General features: G+C 37.3%; 1 protein-coding gene across 1 annotated transcript; it reads right to left on the reverse strand.

Annotated features, from left to right (window-relative positions):
* Positions 1 to 885: 885 nt before the first annotated feature.
* On the reverse strand, positions 886 to 21,631 carry LOC129411775 (clathrin coat assembly protein AP180-like). The gene is made up of 10 exons (XM_055163706.1): positions 21,576 to 21,631; positions 21,082 to 21,263; positions 8,623 to 8,765; positions 5,416 to 5,491; positions 5,035 to 5,137; positions 4,057 to 4,150; positions 3,119 to 3,230; positions 2,939 to 3,045; positions 2,813 to 2,854; positions 886 to 951 (listed from the first exon to the last, which is right to left on the reverse strand). Exons 2-10 carry the CDS (start codon positions 21,209 to 21,211, stop codon positions 886 to 888), a joined length of 873 nt encoding a protein of 290 aa, XP_055019681.1. The 5' UTR covers positions 21,212 to 21,263; positions 21,576 to 21,631.
* Between the last annotated feature and the right edge of the window lie 310 nt (positions 21,632 to 21,941).

The following is a 21,941-nucleotide window of genomic DNA, read 5'->3' on the forward strand; positions in this document are numbered from 1 at the left end:
TATCAGTATCTTGTTTGAGACAAGCATGGGATGCCACAAGGCCAAATTACAAGTCACATCTGAAGAGAGGTGACCACACTCACAGTAAAAAAAAAAAAGTAATTGAATAAATGCAAGATAGATAGGTTTAATCTCATACTGCATAACACAATAGCATTTCCATGGACACCACCTAGTTAATAATTGGTTCCACAGTACACAACAGAGTAATGACATCTTGGCTCCAGCTCCACTTGAACAATAATTTTCTTTTTATAAGAGAGGGCACAGTATCTGAAGCTGGTGATAAGATGCAAATCATACATTTGTTATTGTATGACAGAGATACAATAACAGATTTCATTCGCAAAATTATACCCTGCACTTCTGTATAGATACAAACACTCACTGTGTTTTAGTGTATACAGAAATTAGTACATATTACAATAAACAATAACAACAGTAAACCACACATCTTTTGGAATCATACTTACTTATCCTCTCTGGGGACAAGGGGACATAAAAAGGAATCAGATTTTAGAGTGCAAAAAATAACCGAACAAACAACTAAACAAACAAACAAACAAAAAACATAGGTGAAAAAAGATTTGTTGAGTAACATAACTATAAAATATACTTCAGCTTCTGACTAATTATTTTATCTTGAAAGAAAAAATGCACAACTAGAGATTTACCAATTCAGTGCAATACACATACATAAATGTGAACAGTTCTGTTAATTAGTTTAATTTGGTAAATTTAATTGAATAATTTGAGTATTTTTATTTCTCAATGGTCTATTAAATCAATAAAAATCCCTTGCATAATAATTTCAGTATCATTCATTCAATTGATTTTCACTTTACAGTATTTATTGATTGCTCACTGACTATGAACTCTTATTACTTACGGCTTCTTCCCTTCCAGTGTGTTGAGGTGTGTCTCGAGGGACTCCAGTAGACTCTCTGGGGCCTGTACAATGACACAGAGAGGTTACAGAGGAGGACTGTTATCACTGCATCTCAGACACAGTCAGCTGTGGTCTAAGAGGACATAGCAGAATACTAGAATAATAGGCTATAGTCTCTGAACCCACAAAATTATCAGGTCAGTGAGAAGTTTCAGCTTTGACTGCAATGACAGAAGTCTTATCCTTTGAAGGTTGCCACAACAAACTGTCTGCTTCCGATGTAGTCTTGATGCAACCTTCTTCTTTTACTCTATTCAGAAAAATGGATGATGCTATTTCAATATATTAAACCCTATAAATACTGCCCAACTATTTTGTCTGAGAACAAGAGAAATATACTGTACATATCTGACCAATGCATCGGAACAAAATATGGAAAGCATGCAATCATGCCTAAATACAAAAAGCACCATATTTCCCATGCTGGAACAATAGAGTTAACAATATCCCTTGTTAATCAAAGAGAAGTTTCTAATACATTCCCACTCCATTTACTCAATGTCCTGAGGCAAAGACAAGCATGGTGCTGAATGGCCTGAGAGGGCATTCATCATCAGAGAGAAACTGTCACACTCTATCTATAATCATACTTCAAAAGAGAAACAGCTCTGTTACCTGCTGTTGGTTGACTCTTAGACGTCAAACCACAATCTAAACACTGTCCACCAAAAATAATGCAAAATTGTGCTTTCATTGTGAAAAGAATAACTTATTTACCTCCTATTAAATTTAAAATGTAATCACATTAAGGTAAGACCTCATTCTCAAAATTCTTTTTGGAAACAGCCTTAAAACTGGATACTGAACATGTTTTCTATACATTTGCTTGCGCTGCAACTCTACTCATCACAACTGTAGTAAATGACATAAAGATCTGTATGTATTGCTGAATTATATATATATATCCCATTAAACTCTGGTCCTTGGCTAGCATGCATTTTGTATCAGCTCTTCTTTTAAACATGACCATATAAGTGCAAACATGGTTTAACATGCTTGTCAGGCAGCTAGTGCAAATGTTATTATTGTAATCCTGCAAACAGCAAGTGCAGCAGCTTTCCACTTGGTTGAACATAAAGCAAAATGCACTAAATGTGAAAACATGGCTGTCTGGAACCTCTGCACCTTAATGCACAAGGTTGACCTTAACCTATGCTTTGCTCTTAAAAGCGGACGCAGGCCCTGGTCAGAAGCATGGCTCAGCATATCACAGCTCTATCTATTGGCCCTTTCCAGTCACTTCATTGCACTCCTCCAGACCACATGTTATGTCTGTCTGGCTTTCTATGGGCTCACAGTGCAGCGTACTTCAAACCAGTGCACTCAGTCTCAGACTAAATGCTGACCTTCCCTGCTCCATAAAGCTAGCACTACTCACACTCTCAGCCTCAATGATCAATCTGCATCTCTGGAAACGAAAACAGAAATAAAGGCGTGGGTTTTGAACAAGAGGGGTCGTTCATCAAAATTAGAGTTTGTTGAGGGGATAGACCTTTAATATCAGTAAAAACACAAAGAGCAGTGATTCTCAAACTGTGGGGCAGGTGCCACTAGAGGGCCAGAGAGAAATTGTATAACATACGTGATATTTCTATTAAAGAAATAGCTAATTAAGGACATGTTGCATCCATCTTTAATTGTACTAGTAGTTTTGGTCGCATTTAGCAGAGATCTAGTCGTGTTTACATGAAATTAGGTCTAGTTTAGTCCTGGCACTCCCAGACTGTTTGAGAGAGTCTGCATTAGAACATGTATCACTGAAATACATGCCACACATTTACAAAAATATACAATAACGTAACACATGCTTTGTTAGTGATATACTAATAAAATAGCGCCAAAAAGAGTAGAGTCAGCAGTTACCTGAGTGAGTTCAGGTATGTCGTTTTTGTCTATTCCCACTTGCTACAATAAAAAGAAAAAGAAATTCACAATTATGAATAGCTGATGACTACATGTGACAACATGACAGTATCCTTGTTGCTTTACCTCTGCAATTTTGAAGAACTCAGAAACTCGAGTCATTCGTGTTAAAAATCTCTTGTAGATTTCCAGACCGTCTTTACATTGGCTTCTCTTCATCTGGAAAAACTTTTCTGAAGAATATTCTCAGCATTATTATTTGCTTGTATTGTTTACAGCAATCAAAACATTTACAAAGGTTTTTACCTAATAGGTTTATTATACCATCATTGTAACAAGCATACAACTTTATCAGATCTTTAAAAAGAAGTAGAAAGCACGCATTTAGCACACAATGGTTTAGGTCCTTCGATTGAACCTGAGGAAAACAAAACCGCATAAAAGCATAACATTATTTAACATGAAAACTTTGAGTGATCCACACATCAGCAACATAATGTGACAATATTAACCATTCATATCCTGCAAAAATATGTGTCCTAATCTTGGAAGTGACACAAGGAAATTCACAGTCAGATGCCTTGTGTGTTGTAATGGTAATATATTTAGAATAACAGATATCCGGTAATAGAAGTGAGCTAAATATTACAGACATTTATCTACAGTGTTGGCGGATAGCAAAAATAGTCCAGCAGTCTAGGGGTTAATCTAATGATTTTTAGAGATAAACTGAAACAATACTTGTATCAGATATCTGCACCAAAAATGTTCATGGAGCAAATATTTGTTCAGTTTAAATCAGTTAATTTCTGATCTATAAATTGGTGTAATAAGACAATTTACAGGTTGATTCTGGCCCAACACAGAATTAGTGAACTTTTTTCAAAGCTGTTCTGTAGTTACTTTAAATGGCAAATAACAATAAAAATTTGGGTAATATTTAACCATGCGCCATTTGTTTGTCATTAGATATTTTTTTCAGACCAAGACCAATCCTTGGTCTGAAAAAAGAACCTAATAACATAAATTATCGGAAGACGAAATGAACCTCATTGGACGATGTGGCATTTGTGTTTAAAGAAAATAAATCCTATTTTTCATCTCAGCTGATATTGACATTGGTATCAGAACAGAAAAGGCTGGTGTGCCCCTTATGTTTTTAACACAAACACCATAAAATAGCTACTGTGTGTACACAAATGTTACTAAGGTGCTCAGAAATCATTAGGAAGAATGTCACCTACATCAAAGTCCAGAAGAGCATCGATCTGGCCTTGCAAAATGTTCATTCCTCGTAGTAACTTTTCTACTGGCATGGTCCTCATTACACCTTCAGCACTAAGAAAAATGAGAAAAACAGAAATGTAAGAAATAATCTGCAAAATATAGTATAGCATCGCTCAAGAGTTTAATGACCAACAAGATTCAGTTAATTCTGATAATGGATAGAGACAAAAATACATATATACATATATATATATATATACATATATATATATATATATATATATATATATATATATATATATATATATATATATATATATATATATATATATATATATATATGTGTGTGTGTGTGTGTGTGTGTGTGTGTGTATATATATATATATATATATATATATATATATATATATATATATATACACACACATATATATATAATATACCACACAGAGTTTACAGATGCAGCAGCAGCAGCTCAGCCCACTCCTGAGCATGAGTAATCACCACTCTGTATTCACGACCACACTCAGACAGTACAGGAAAGCTCTGCACTGTCCCAATGGCAGCTTCAAATGGGCACTACAACTGCATATACCTTAATACAATTTTTTAACACTCAAAAACAAGGGCAACGGTGGCTCAATGGCAAGAGCACATGGCAAGGTGCCATTGTGTCCTTGGGCAAGACACTTCACCCACACTTCCAATTTAATGTACACTATGCATGTATGATCTTTTGTTTATGAGAGTAAATTACCCCATGGCTACAATATGCCCTACCCACATGCATGTGTTTTATGTAACATGCAAACAATTTGTTCAGATCTTTTTTTGATTTTGTAGGTTGTAAATACTGAATACTGTCTTTGCAGTCCTTTGAAACTCATATGCACCTTCAGTTATTTTAGCCTGAACATTGCATTGCTAATAATAATAAGAATCTTTTACTGCAGCCCTATACACTAAATATACATATGAAACAATTGGACACAAACCCTTTCTTGACTCTGCCAAAGTCAAAAGACATCTGTCGGTAAGCGAAGGCTTTCTCGTTCAGGTAGCGACTGTAGCGTCTGATAAATGTGGACATGTCATAGCCTGGAGAAGGAGAAGACACAAAGGCACAAAAACAACATTTTTATTTTGTTGAATACATCTGTTGCCATTGTGCAAAATGCCTATGACAGCAAGCCATCTAACAGTTCTTTACCACCGTGGGAGACACTTTGTTTATGTAGATTAGTTTAATTAATGGTACGAAGAATTAAGAAAGCTCAAGTATGAGGGTTACATAACAATCATGCTTACTTGAGTGTTGTATGTTGGATTGTTAAACAAAACACAAAACTGCCAGTACAGAAGCAAATACTGCGTACCGTGGGAACCAGTTTTGTCCAGGAAGTTGCTGAGGTTGAAAAGTGTGTTTCTAGATGCTAGGAACTGTAGAAATTTCTGCAAGAGAACACAGACTTAAAGATATGCACAGAGCCCTATTCATACTACTATTATTCTGATACCATGATGATAGTAACACTTTCTTTAGACAACTGAATGTGATTTTCAACGTTACATAATACAATACAATACAAGTTCAAATTCAAATTCAAGTTCAGCTTCAAGTTCAATTTAAAGTTAAATAAGTCAGTTTCCAAAGTTCTCCACCTAGCAATGTAAAACATAATAGTACTTTCTAGTATATTACCATGTGGTGTTATATCTGTGTAAACCCTCATTCAGGCATATTCCACAGTGGTCCACGGGGGTATACTAGTCTATATGGTCTTACACTTGTTCTGATACAGCTCAGTCTAAAGGCAATTAGGGAAAGCTCATTTCTGTCCTGTAAATGTGACATTATTGATACATGCTCAATGAGTATCTAGTTTCAATACTAGTTTAAGTATCAATTAGTATCTGATTTTAAAATGACTATATTGGAAGATGCAAATGTGTTTTAGTGATTAGCAGCAATTCAATACATTTTTACAGCCCAAAATGACAATGACATCCATCCAATTGCAGGGCTTATTAAAATTGATTTAATCAACATTAATTTAGGAAATCACACAGGGAAACAGTCATTGGTCAATAACAGACAGGCAGATCAACCAACATTCACAGGAAATAAGCAGATGGATAACTGCCCCAGTGTAGGTGGTAGTTTCAGTTACAGCAAGAAAGTATTAACACAGTAGTCATAGTGAAAGTAGTAATATAAGTAGAAGTAAGTAACCACGGATGCACCGTTCCAGCTTTTTCAGTTCCAATTCCAGTACTATGGATTTAAGTATCTGCAGATACCTGACATTAACCGATATCAGAGCAGAGACTGCATTTAATTCCTTTACACAAAAATAAAATATGACAAGCTGAGTCAGATGCGTTATGTAGCTGTTACCTCTATTGGATCAGTGTATCCTTTGTAGTAACCCCTGTATGCCTTGTCTGGTTCTGGTTAGTTTGCATTCTGATAGTGCCATCAAGTTAGATTCCAAATGAAAACTACAAAACTGAAAATATTCATAGCACAAAATTGATGATCTAATTAGGCACAAACAGAACCTCAATTTCCCTGCAGAACAAAAATCTTGCCATGCATTCTTGACCACAAATATACTGAATTAAAATGGCATACCACAGTCCCATTTGCAATTAAAAATGATAGTATAATAAATGAGCAATGCTGCAGTAGCATGTGGGGGCATGAGGTAATATGACATTGACAAATAAGGTCCCTGAGAAGCACTGAAGAAGATATGGCAGACTGTTTTATATATTAAACATGAACAATTATCATTTCATGTGCGGTGTAGAAGCCTATGACACAAAACACAAGGGAGCCACAACAAGGCACTAAAAGCTTGGGTAGCAGTTTTCAAGAAGAACAAGCAGAAACAATCATGCAATCCATTCATCACTTTGGCTGAATGAATGCTAATTAGTCTTATCAGTAAATGACCACAACCCTTCTGGCTCTCACTGGAACATAGGGTCACTTGCCCTTTAGCCGGGCATCTGCTGTTTCATTCAGAGGCTCTTAGGGAAATTACCATGATATTAGAATCTCTGTGACATACATGCCACTGGGATAACTCAAAGAGAAATGCTCAAAACTAAGGTGGAGCTTAATTTATTAGTTTCCAGTATTAGAGTAATTAATTGTAGTAATAAATAAGCACCTGGGTATTGTATTTTGGCTGAACAAAAATTTTACACAAATGAATTGGGAGGAAAGTACCAGGAAACACAGTTCGAAGACTACTTTTCTAGCTGTCGTAGAGGTGCATTGTGCAACTGGTGCAGGGTTTGTCAAAGCTTTTATTCGTGGAGATGTTATGCTTTTTTTTGAATGTTTCACAGTATGGCATTAAACCTTTCTATCTTCACTGAGACCAAGCCAGACCAATTTACAGGTCAGATCGGTGGAGAGGCAACCCCTGCTCACAATCAGAATGGTTGTTTTTCGAGCCATAAGTGTAAGGTAGACCTGTTTAATGCCATGCTGTCGAACATTCCAGGAAGAGCATTAACATATCCATAGAAACAGGCAGGGGACGGAAGACCAATTAAAAAGTTACATAGTGCACCTTTAAAGTAAAATGTGTCTTAGAAAAGTGTTGAAAGACCTATTTTAGAGCTCTTAGCTACATGAGAAATTTAACATTTTTTTAAAAAACATATTTGATCACTCAGAAAATTCATGCCTTTGTCCAATCTGCTACACACTGCACAAAAAAGTTAAATTTTCAAACTATCTGAATCACCAAAAGTGCCAAAATTGGAAAGTGTTACAGTAGTAGTAAATAACAAATTATGAAAAATAGTTGGGATTTTTTTCTGTGACAGAAAAAACACTTATAGTGGTATAAGCAGTAATACATTATAAGTAAGTAAGTAGTATACATTAACCTTAACAGGAGAGATGCATTGTACCAGGTTGCTGTACTAGTGCTAATTTCCATCTGTAGTCCCTGGGCAGGCTGATGTTATAGCTCAGGTAGTAGTACAGGAGGTCATACTGGTAGTAGGAAGAGCAACTGTAGTGATGGCCTATACAGTATTTGTAATTTGGAGTAGTTACTGAAATTTAGGTGGCATTACTAATACCACTAGTCAGTATAGTGGTAAAAAAAATAAAAATAAAAATAATTTTTAAATTCAGGTAGGCAGTATGATTATAAGGCTAATGTTAGATCAACCTAACATTTATGAGTAGCAATTTATGCCAACAGCAGTCTTTATTTTTGAGCTAATATGTTGGACCATTTTCCCCAAATTATGTAGCTGAAATAAAATGTAGGAACTTCATCCAAGCACCCTTTTTTTTTTTTTTTAAATCACAAACCTATAAAAGTGCTGTATAGTCACATGTTGTACATCTATCTTTATGTATGAAGTATATAAAGCTTTGTGTCCAGCAGATTGATAAAAAAAAAAAAAGATCGGTCTATGCTGGAGATTTAAGGCTGATAGCTGATACAAATATATCGATATATCGATATATAGATGTATCTCTACTTGTATGTACTTAAAGCATAGTTTCCACCCCTTGTTGTTTGTATTGATTTGGTAGAGAGGCTTACCTCGTTGCCATGGACCATGAGGTGGTGTGTGGTGATGAGGGCTTTGAACACCACCACCCAGCTGGCGTTCCCGGCCCTTTCCATCAGAGTGTCCGCCATCTGGGGCACGTTCACATTGGTCTCCTGGGTGGCCTGGATCAGATCTGGGAATTACAAAGAGACACGTGTGGTTTTTATGACAAGTAGAGAGGTACATGGTGAGGAGCAGGTACAGGGTGTGCTTTTATGAAAAAAACAACAACATTTTGCAGAGATGAAGGACAAAGTCAAAAGGTGGTGTCTGGCTTGTTCTCTGTAGTGTTGTATGAAGGTTTATGCATTTAGCAAGATGTAAGACCTGTACCAGCAAAAAATAATTACTTGCTCGAGCTAACACTAAATAATTACACTTAAGAGAGCAAAATGTTAAAGCACTAAACATACAATTTCACATTTTTCACCAATATTTCTTTATGGCTTTATTAAACAACATGTAGGAGACAAGCCAGGATTCTCACCCACAATGCAATCATGTCAGCATTCAACAATGCAGTGAGTTTATGCAATTTTAGACTTTTTAATCTGTTAAAACAATTCAGCTTTGAAATTATGCATCATTAGAGGTAAAGAAAACAGTTTAACCACAGTAAACTGGTCAATTGCATGATCAAATGACTACTAGCACAATAATGACCACCATGCATTTTCATTAACTTAGTGTTACTGAGCTCAACTACTAGACAATGAGACTGGAATAAAGCTCTTCTTCAATACAGAGAAAAATAATCTTTCCCCACAGTATATATACATACATACATACATGCATATATATATATATATATATATATATATATATATATATATATATATATATATATATATATATATATATATATATATATACACATCTTCCACTCAAAAATTACAATACAAACTCTTAAGAATCTGGCTTAAGAATCACCAAACAGAATCCTTCCCCACTTAACTTATTTTCCTAGTAATTTTTAACTCAAACAAGAAATGTAGAAAAATATGCAAAAATACCACCATAGAGAAGATCAAATACGTCACAAAAGTGAGGTTCTGGCATGATTGCTCCCCCAGGCACTATCGTGATTGCAGGAGGAAAGATATGTATTGACTGGGCAATGAGAGATTGTCAAACAGTAAAACCTGGGGCCATATCTTGAGCCAGAGTGATGGATGAGATAAGAAGGTGCATGTTGGACATGAAAGGGAGACAATCTGACTAGAATCACTAGAATCACTTTAAAATGGTATTCAGCAGAATAGGCAGAGGAAAGCAGATGTGACATTTATAAACAAGTGATTTATTAATATTGCCAAGTAAGCACCTGCATGCTTACTGCCAGACTGTTTCATGGGCCATATCTCACCTCTGGGCTGCAAGTATAAATAGGTCTGCTTTATATGACATTCGTTTTATTAGAACAACGTTTTATGTCATTGTAGGGTACTGTACCCTACACTACTCTGCTATACTGATTTAAATGTCCTATATTACACAAAATGTACTTTTGTGATCTTTAAGCCATATTATAATGTTACCTTATTAAACGCACAACACTGGAGTAGTTGGATGCATGTTAAACAGGTATGAATAAAACAAAACACAACTCACCGTATGTTTTTGATGTGGAAATAACATTGTAACATAGACCAGAGAATAGTGTAATATGGGCCCATTAAGATTTTCTCTCAAGGGGATAGGATATGCTTAACTCGTCCCAGTATATCCAGGCCTGGGACTTATTAATTGTTTCTGGCATCATTACTTTACTTAATAAGAAGTATAACCTAATAATTAATAAGAGAAACACAATATGCTTTGATATGCTTGCTCCCTAATGCAACACTTTGATCATGCAGTAACACTACACTTCCTCAGTAGTGATCCCAAACACATGAGTGAATAATCCCTGAAGGCTTCATGACTCAGCAGCTGCCTCTCCAGCCCACGCTTTTGATTTCTCTGTCTGTCTGTCACTCCTTCACTCTGCCATTCCTCATTTGGAAAATTTATGCTACGTAATCCAGAGTCCATTATTACATGTCCATAGATACAGTACATTGGTCACTGTTCTAAATTGAGTACTGAGTATTACCCACATTTGAAAATAATCGTTACACTGGAAAGATGATGGAATAACAACAGCCATTAGTCAGTAGTTGTTTTATAGTAAAGATCTAGGTCCCTAGCAAAATGTATACTGGTGCAAGTAGTTCTACATTCACAGGGGTTCCCTTATTTTTATGTAAATTAAAGTGTAAATTTTGCTCTCAATGTTCCTTGAAGCACTGAAGCTCCTATGTTATTGTACGTCGTGACTGGCCTGCAGAGAGGAAAAGAGAAAAGTGCTCTGCTGGGAGAGGTGTTTTCGATGCTGAACAGGGTTTCAGCAGGAGCTTCTGACTCACCGTCTTTCCTCTGCTCAGATCTTAATTATTCACGAGTGTGTGTGAAAACAAGAGGGGAGAGTGATAGTGGGAGGTGAAGAGTCAAGTCTAGCATGCTGTGATATGTTACACTGATCAACATGTCCTTCAAGCAGGGATTTAGACAGGAGTACAAATTAATGTTACTGTTGTACAATATTATCAAACACTGCACAACTCAGAGGGTGCAATCCAAACTAGGACACCAGCAGTCAGGCAGTCTCAATTAATCCATGATGTAATTTAATGAAACTATGAATCAATGACTATAAAATGATGAGTAGCTAATTTAGCTCAGTCTGATTTTATTTGTTTTGATGGGTAAATTGAAAATCATAAGACAGGTGTATAAATGTGTTAGAAATAAAATTAAAAAAAAGGTTACTAGTAAAGTATTTCATGTCATTGTATTTAGTAAATTATATCGCTATAATAACGTGAATAGTTCAAGGGGCACATGGCTGTACACTTCACTGGGTAGAACTCAAAGAGCTGGTAGTACTGATCTCTGGGGTAATTGTCTCCAGCTGCACAGCCATTAGCCCGTGATTACTGTGACAGGGACAGCAAGCACCAGAAACGCAAAGTGCAGAATCTTATTTAAACCAATTTAATAAAAACAATAATAAAGACTTATTCGAGGCAAATTTTCACAGACTTCAAAAAGGTGCTTTGGTGTTTTAGCATGGGGAGGCACAGAACATGCCCAGGGAGGGTTGTTGCAGTTACACAAGGTCATTACAGGCACCAGGATTACAGCCCTAGTTTCACAGAGCTACATTATCTACACTGATGCACAAATGCTACTTATCTGCAGCTACAATCCGAGTTCAAAGTAATGCAATCAAGCTAATACAATGCAAACTATGGACCTATAATTTTACAGAAACAGATTTGATAGTTGGGAATATTATTAGATAATTATACAACTACAAAAAGTTCACAGCAAAAAATGGAAATAGAAAGAGGAGATGTGTCTTTTTACCTTAATTTTAACACTTTTTCTCTGGCAGTATTAAACTATGTAGATAATAGATCATTATTTTTCCAAATTACTGAAAAGTAGGCTCAGATTGAGGGTAGGTGAAAAAAAAAAAAGTCTACATAATACATCTTGTTAAACCTGTTGAAACTTAAGTAGTAGTCAGACGTCCAAATACTATTCTTGTATTACTTTAGCAGTTCATAATTCTCTTTCCAAAGTTATGCTTTTGGACTTACAGTACAGAATTTGTAGTGTAAATTGCTAAATTAATCCCAAATGAAAATTAATATTTTACCCAAATTGCACAGGCCTGCCCACAGTACAATCTAACCGACAACTCTGATCTATCTTTTCAGAAGACTGTGGTCTCATTCCCACTCAGATGTCATCAAATATAATACAAGGAGCACTGGAGTCTGGTTTCCCATAGTGCTTTGCATCAATAAATGTAACTGATATTTTGTGAGTGAGTACAACTGCTGCCAACCCACAACATACCTACACTACACTGCCTGTAAACCAAGCATCAGTCTCCTAGGACCCTCTCTTTCATGGATGGATTTTACACACACTGGGGACATGCCAAGGTGGTTTCTATGGTAACAAGCTTTTATACTTGAACAAATCGTAAGGAAAGTGTAAAATTATTTGGAAATCAGCTCCAACAGCAGTGCTCTGATGAGGCTTATCTTATAGAGGGTGGGTGTACAGGCTCTGCAATGTTCCATGGGTGATTACATCCGTAATTTGGAATAAAATGACTTTCCCCTGTAAAGTACTCCTATGTGCAACTGCAGGCTACATGTTTTGTCTTGAGATAGTGTATGATATTGTTGATAGCTCCTTGGAATAATAATATCATTAATGATCTAAATTTATATAGTACTTTTTGGTCAAAATATTTTTATTATTTGTTAACTCAACACCAAGTGAGCTGCAGGTGAGTCACAGGTTCCCCTACGACCACCAACAACACCAACAACTCATGCACACACCACATTCGTCTCAGTCCAGGAGAGTCTGGAACTAGACAGTATAGCAAGAAAATCCTCTGTCCTGACTTGAGATGGTCCAAACACAGTCACTAATTTGTAGCACATGTCTCTCAAATGTGGCAGACATCTCCTCTCAAAAATTCTCATAACATTCTGAACAAAATGTTTAACTTTTCTTGACAGTTGATTCTGGAAAAATCAGCTCTGTTTTTATGTCCTTTATGTTGTAACAGCCATATTTGTTTTTGACACAAACAAAATGCATCTCTCTGATTGGTTAATCTGCCTGTCAATCACACCCTCTGGAATGTGCATGTGGTTATGGCTGACCAGGTAACTAGACAAAGTGAGAGATGTGTCTTGCCTAAGAACACGACAGCAATATGCAATGGTCTGACTGGGGAAAAAAGTGTTTTATCTGTATGGGCTGTCGAGACTACACCAGGGCTGAACCTTAACTAGCCAAAACAATGTATGGACAAGGGCAAAAGTAGGACAAAATCATCAATCAAGAACTGAACCAGAAGTTGACCAGGACTAGACTTGCTGTTGATTTTGTTGCAGAACAAGCCATGCTGCCTGGTGATGAGTGATGCTTGCGTTCAGAGGCACACGTGAATGGATAGTGAAAGCGTGGGGTTTATTTATAGCTCCCACCAGCCTCCAGCTACATACAGGGGGGAGAGAAAAATTACCCACAATGCAATGCTACCCAGCATAGCATAGCGTACCAGTGCCAATGTGGTGTGGCAGCCAAACAAAAAGGAAGCTATTGGGATGCAGACACTGTGGAGGCATGGAGGAACAGGCAGACAGCCAGCACAATGCAGCTGGTGGTGAAAGAGGATACATGCTCATTTAGATATCGTGGATTTTATGTGACCAATTTTTTATGTTGCAATGTACAAACGCTACCTTCAGCAAAAAGAACAAAACAAATCTACAGTTTAATTATTGCTGATCAAACCAACCGGTCATGCATCACCAAGATCAGATCTGCTTTCCCTGCTGTGCAAATCGATCCATTTCTCTCTAATGACTTTAATTGTCCTTCCTCTATCCGCTGCTCAAATCCAATGGCAGATAACTGATGCTCACAAAACTGCAACAAAACGCAATACCCTTTAATTTTTCCCATTGAATCTTTAGGTACAGCTCATTTTATTTTTGCTTTCAAATGTCCATCCAACCCCTGTCGTAAAACTGGTTTCTGGTTTCTATACAGCTGAATAGCTTGATATTATATTGAGTATTGCATCATTGCAGTTGATCAATCAATCAGGCTGAACTTGACACTGTGTTTCTCTAAAAAACAAAGTGGTCTTCAAAGGTCCCACACACAAAAAAAAAATATTCTTGTGAGCTTTAATTCATGTTACAATATTGTTACCTAATTAAAAACATACCACGCATGTTCATCCACACATGTTTGAGTAATCCAGCATTATTAGTCTGGTCAGTTCCAGGGCTGAAATTCAAATACTTCTAATGAAGGTGTATGGAGTTTAAAAACACAGTGGAGTACATCTTGTATTGCCACATGACAACACAAGCTCAACTCAGTTTGAAAGAAGCCTAAATATGTAGGGTTTCTGTGTTAAAACACATGAGAATGAAACGAGAAATACATTTCTATGTAAGGTTTTAATGAGACATATATAACACATATAACACAGATTAGAAAATAGCCTAATATAGTCTTCCTGAACATGTGAGACAGGCCTCTTCTTTGATGTTGTTTAAATCCAGGCTCAAAAACATTTCTGTTTAACTGTGCATATGACTGAAAGATTTTCATTCTGCACTCCTCTCTCTAATTTATATCTCTCTTTTTTAATTTTTATCTTTATGATTATTTATGTTTTGATTTGTTTTTATTATGATTTTAATGTATTTCTTATTCTGTAAAGCACTTTGAATTACTTTGTGTACAAATTGTGCTATACAAATAAACTTACCTTGCCTAATATGGGCCCTTAATGAACACTATTAGTAAATTAAATTATATTGTACTGAATGTATTGTCTTTATAAATACACTTGAAAGAATCCACTTGAAAGCACACCCAGGCAACTGTATGATAAACCCAGGCCCAGAGATATATTCTCTAGCGTAATAAGTCATTCAAACTGTAGTGGCATAATACTGAGACCCCAATGATCAGGTTCAAGGCTGGAGTGCCCTCTAAAGCCCCTTCTAGTCTGAGATTTAGTGACAGGAGTGGGTGGTCTGGAGGAGGTCATTCGATGTTCAGATCTTGGAGAGATAATAGTGTAGTTGGGGGTTTATGTGGGCCTCGACTTTGGATCCTGCTCATTAATCTGGACACATACTGTTGCTATGATAGCCATGCACCCACACGGTTAGACATGAGAGACAAGGCTATAGAAAACCCATTGTGAGGCCTCTCATACTACCGTCCTACTTCTCTTTATCTGTGTATTGCAACTCATCCATACACAAGCACTGCACCGACTGGGAAAACACAGCATATCCAATTTGCTACTCAGTACTCATGAACCAATTGAGTTCTATTGGTACAGTAAGTAGAACCTTTGGTAGTATTGTGTTGTTATCTATTAAACTATGTTGCAGGCTTATTATTACTCAATATGATATACAAGACATCTATAAAGAGATATAATCAGGGATTTAAGAGGAGCTTTTTTTTTTTTAAACAGGAATTTTAAAAGACAGGGTGAAAAAGAACATCTTCCTTCCCAAGACGACACTATGAAAAAAGAAAAAAAAAAAATTATTAAATAAATAAATAAATAAAATGACACACAAACACAAACTAAAACAAACGATTTAGTCCTAGTTTAGCCTTTGATAGTGCTAATAAAGTTCGATTAAAGAAGGTGTATTGTGTCCACTATATAGTTAGAATTGATGACACCCATGGATCATTATGTTATAATTTGCACATGTTAAATAGCAATATTTATTTAACACAACTTAATAGGCAGGTAACTATTGGCACTACTGATGTATAGCAGCAGATCATACTAGCAAGTAGCATCTTTTTTTTTTATTTGTACTAAAATGGCTATGTAACACTGCCAAATTCTATGTGCATCACCATCAGATTAAGTTACTGAAATTGAAGAACAAAGTACAGTCCCTGACAAAAGTCTTGTCGCTTATCCATTTTGTAGAAACAAAAGCTCATAACTTGACTTTAAATTAATCGATTGGTTTTAGAAATGTCTCATATGAAAGCTAAAACCCTCCCAAATTATGCTAAATAAACTAAAATAAATTTGCTTCACTGAAAAAAGATTGATCATTTAATGAACACAGAAAGGTCAGATTTTGGCAAGACAAAAGTTTTGTCGCCTACAGAAAATTGAACAAATAATTTACTTCAAATACAAAAATATGTTGCATAACGTCAGTGAATTAAGTAGTGGTGCTGTGAGATCCATATTTAATATCTTGTATGACTCCATGAGCTTGAAGGACTGTATCCATGTGGTTCCACAATGATTCATACAATTTGTTGATGAAGTCATCAGGAATAGCAAAGAAAGCGTCTTACATGCCTCCCAGAGTTCATCAAGATTCTTTGGTTTTGCCTTCCATGATTCCTCTTTCATTCTACCCCAGACATGCTCAATGATGTTCATGTCTGGTGACTGGGCTGGCCAGTCCTGGAGCACCTTGATCTTCTTCGCCTTGAGAAACTTTGATGTTGAGATAGAATTATGCGATGGAGCACCATCCTGCTGCAAAATTTGACCCCTTTTATGGTTGGGAATGTAAGAGGTAGCTAATATGTCTTGATATTTTAGGCTATTGATATTGCCTTCCACCCTGCAAATGTCTCGCACACCCCCATACTGGATGGAACCCCAGGCCATGATTTTTCCGCCACCAAACTTAACTGTTTTTTGGGTGAATCTTGGATCCATGCGGGCTCCGGTAGGTCTCCTGCAATATTTGTGGCAGCTGTGATGTAATTCAACTGAGGATTCATCTGAGAAATCCACCTTCTGCCACTTTTCCAGTGTCCATCCTTTTAGCAGGCTGTGGGCCTTGGCAAATGCCACACGTTTTTTAATTGCCTTTTGTTTAGTGCTGGTTTCTGTGCACTGATTCGACCATGGAGGCCATTTCCAGACAGAATTCTACAAACTGTTCTGGTTGACACAGGGACTTGAGGTGACCAGGCCTGGTGGAGCTCTGCTGCAGTGGAAAAGGGGCTGGCCTTGGATTTTCGAATCAACAAACGGTCCTCCCGAGCAGTTGTCTTGCGGGGTCTGCCGGACCTGGGCTTGTCAAAAACATCTCCAGTCATTTCAGATCTTTTTCTTACTCTTTGTACTTGACGCTGAGACACATTGAAGGTGTCAGCCACCTCAGCAGTGGATCTGGTCTTCAACCTCTTGATAATTAATGCTTTGGTCTCAGGATGGATCTTAGACATGTTGTCAGAGGTCAAGTTGCAGTTGATGTGAAGGTCTGATGTGCTGGAGTTCTTTTTATACACACCCACTAATTGATTGATCAGTAACTGATCACAGGTGAGACTGTAATCTAGGATTGGGTGCATCATATGACAAGGCAACAAGACTTTTGTCTTGCCAAAATCTGACCTTTCTGTGTTCATTAAATGATCAATCTTTTTTCAGTGAAGCAAATTTATTTTAGTATATTGAGCATAATTTGGAAGGATTTTAGCTTTCATATGAGACATTTCTAAAACCAATCGATTAATTTAAAGTCAAGTTATAAGCTTTTGTTTCTACAAAATGGATAAGCGACAAGACTTTTGTCAGGGACTGTATATACAGAGTAATGGGTATATGCTGGTGGCAGTGAAAACAGGAGTTGAATGTAATATGGTGTGTTGAAAATAAGCGATTAGAGATTGCTCAAACATGTACGAATCACTCCAAATACAACTTTGAGAGGGTAAATAAGAAGGTTTAATAGGTTTAATTCTATATTTCGTTGTCTGCTTGAGTTTTAGTTTAATAAGGATTGAACTTGATTTAGAAAGACTGTATTTGCCTTGGTGGTACATGATATTAAAGGGCTGTATCTTGCATCATTTGGAGCGAAGTACAATGACACTAGTGTGAAAACAGCTGTTAATTGGAAAAGACAGATTTAGCAACATGAGAGGAGCTGGTGACTGTTTTTCCTGCGCAACTACCAGGCAGATTTTTCTGAAAACAAGGATTTGGAGGGAATTCAGAGTAGAGTGCAGCAGAATATAACTTCCAGTATTATTCAAGCTTATTAAAAGAGAATCAACAATGTCTCAAGTCTAAAGTAAAACAATATCTTTAGGTGAAGTGCTATTAGGAGAGTTGTGTCTAGAGATACAGTCATCATCATTTAGCCAAAGTAAGACCTTGTTACACTTGGTATCTGTCATGCCTGCATGTACCATTCAAGCTTTAGGCAGACACTAAAAAAAACCTAAAATCCTGCTTTCAAGTGTAGCCCTCACAGTTCGAAGGCAGAAAGCTTCATTGCTCATTGTGGTCGCTTTGGGTTAGAAAAAAAACAACAACAACAAAATGGCCTTGTGTATAACACTGCACTGTGTTGCACAAAAACAGCTATTCACTTGATCACAGGCTATAAGCTGCTGTATTTCTCTCGAAGAAATGTAAGTAACCAATGCAATAAGAGTCTGCATCAAATGGTTTTATGTGAGAAAAAAGTGTAATCATTACACTGGCATTATGTTGCCAATATATACAATATACAGAAGTAGAAGTAAGTACACAAAATATAATTGCTGTAAAATCTGTAAATGAAACATTATCAGCCACAAAATAATTCAAACATTTCACACAGTTTTTAAATTAAATGCACTTGGACTGAAAACATCTGCATTATTGACGTTAGTTACAACATAGCTGGTTAGCCTCTATCATAACTTTAAACTTTTAATATTCTATGTTTGGAAAGTATATGGTAAAAATGTATTGGATTTACTATGGTGGGCTTTGACTGTTGAGCTTACCTGACCCATGAGGCACTTGAGAGGATAAATGGTGCAAAGGTTGATTTTTAATGTGTTGCCTGTAACTGAGGAGCTGAATAAGACAGCTAAGATGAAGATAACTCACAGATGTTGAATAGTATTTGTCTGCTATTGTAGATACATAAGTGAAAAGAAGTCACAGATGTCTGCAGTCAGATATTATTTAGACGATGGTGAGCAATAAAACCATTTACGATTTGTGCCAGTCTCTTCTGATCTGCGTTGTGATAGCTTGCTTTGTCTGAAGTATTCGTGCCTTGAGAAGTGGTACCCAGGCAGGGAGCTGACTCACAGCTGCACCTCCTCAATCCCACCCTGCTCTGAACAGGAGCACTCTCCATTCAATATGCCATTCCAGCCTTTGTGCTGGAGCTCTGCCAAGAGCAACTAACACCCATAGATAAAAATACAGGCAAAATCATGCACCCTATTGAGTTGGCTGTTGAACCTACCAAGTGGAAATTGAGTAAGAAAATAAATACAATATATTCCTGCCTGATGTGTCATTATTTATTTTAATTACTAGCTTTTCAGCATTAAAATGGCAGCCTTGCCTGTCTATTCCAGGAGTTGAAGGTGTTTATATATGGATTATAACCCAGTTATCCACACTAACATCACAAGACATCTATAGTATCAAGTATCAAATCCAAAACAGAGTGAAAGCACTCTGCTTTGTTGGTTGTATTAGTACTCTGACATTGCATTTCACTCCTTCATAGACTACGCTATATGATGCTCACTATCCCCCATCATCAAGTGCTCAGTCGAGTACAGTATTTCTAGGACCTTTCATGTTCAAATAATATATTCCTTGATTCAGTCAATTTATCACAGCATGAAGAGCCTGTTTCTGCTTCTATCTCAACAGAACAAGTTCTGCAGTGCAGCAGACCATTTAATAGTTATCTGATGTGGGAGCTCTCCATAACACAGTATTTTAAAGCCACAAAAGAGACCAGCCTATTACACATAGCTCCTTTTCATTTCAGATGTGATGTGGCAGTGTCACTTCAGTAAAAAGCTTCAATGATACTGAAAACTACTGACTCAGACTTTTGGCAAACTATTTTGTTAAGTCATGGTCTACCCACTCCATCATTCAGTGTTATTATGACAATAAGTGAATGGACACTTCCAATGCATTTAACTTTATCAGCTTTAGTGCACTCTAATGGTGATGTAAAATTAAAGTCGCTGGCCAATTCTTGCAATTTGCAAACAACCCACACATTTTTCCAGCAACTGTTTCATTTTTAGAAAGACAAAACTATTACAAATATTTTGTTCTTTCAGCAGTTCTTTAAACCTACTTCATTATCACTTCTTAAGTCAGCTGTGTGAGTAGACACTAGACAATCGAAACAAGGTATAAGATTCAGTCAATAGACAGTCAATAGCAAAGTTCATCACTGTGAAAAATCTATTAGCAGTTCTAGACTAATCTAGTCATGTATGTTCAGGAAATATGATGATTCTAGGCAATGTGCTGATACTGATTAAACCTTAACCCTAACAATGACCTGAATTAAATATGTGCCAGGCACATATCAAGAGTGTTGTCTCATAGCCTACTGTGAACAGGCCTAGTGTTGTCAGTTTTGATTTACCTTATTTACAGAATATCTCTTCATATATATATATATTTTTTACCCAAAATATTAACATATTGCTGATGTGAAATGTGTTTGTATCTTGTTCAGCAGGTTGGCACTAACCCTACTTTTACCAGTGCTATCAATAATACATGGCCATCAGCAGCAGCATGGGACAGACGGGCCTGAGAATGCTGTGGGATTTTATGGCATCATTTGCATCACAGTGAGATAAGAGAACTGACTGGTGTAATTACATAATCTTTGTTTAGTGGTTTGTGAACGTCTGGATAAAAACGTGCAGTTGACGTGTGCGTGTGAACTTGGTCAAGCTGAGCAAAGAAGCCTACATGGAAGATACAGCATCAATACAGTGTGGCCTGGTGGTATGTGAAAGGAAAGGGGCTTGTCAGTAAGCAAATAGACAGATGGCAGGTTACTCACATTCCAGGTGCTTCTTCTTTGGGGGGGTCTGTTCGTGTGTCGTGGCTTTACACACCGCCTTGCACACCTCAGACCCGGTGAGGGTGTACTGCGCCGCGGCGATGCGGTCCGTCAGCGTTTGACCCGACATCTTCTCTCGGCTGAGTCCAAGCCCGACGGTCAGTCAAGAGTCCGATCTGGTCCTACCCCCCCAAGACCAAAACGAGCCTCCGTAATCCCAGCTGTCTTCAAAGATAACACACACACAGATAGCACCAGCAAGAAAAGAGGTTGGTTGAATATGGAGTAGCCCACTTTCAACGCACTTCCAGGCACATTTATGTGAATTGCATAACAATACCGGAGCTGGTTCAGTTCAAATGCGTTTAGGGAATAAGCGTAAGTGTCTTTTCCCATAAGGCTTTGTAATTGTAAGTATATCCTGGTGACAAATAAAATATTCTACGCTAACAATCCATCAATATTCCCTCTAATTTCATCGAGTAGCGTCTTACTGTGTGATTTACAGTGGGCCAGCCTCAGATATGTAGCGCTCCGATGATGCTGGCAGTTCCGCTCCCCCTCCTCCTGTTTTCCTTCCTCCTGCCTCCGGATTATCCTCTCCAGCGACCCCTCGCTTTTCAATGAAGAGTGTTAAGGAACATAAGGACCTATCTTCCCCCATCCAAACCGACGCTTTCCACCGCCCTCTCCCCCGAGATGCGTCCTCTCTCTGCGGCCCGCCGTCAGCCTCGGTGCCCCCGGTGACGCTCGCTTCGAACCGGGTCGATGGATGGCGTTGATTTCAGTGGAAGCGAATCATGTCGCTCATTTCATTTTTTATTTATTTAAATTTCTCATCTGACTCCGCCTTTTTTCTG

The sequence above is a fragment of the Boleophthalmus pectinirostris genome, unplaced genomic scaffold (assembly GCF_026225935.1).
Source record: "Boleophthalmus pectinirostris isolate CB_2022bp ecotype Guang Dong unplaced genomic scaffold, ASM2622593v1 HiC_scaffold_6, whole genome shotgun sequence".
NCBI lineage: Eukaryota > Metazoa > Chordata > Actinopteri > Gobiiformes > Gobiidae > Boleophthalmus > Boleophthalmus pectinirostris.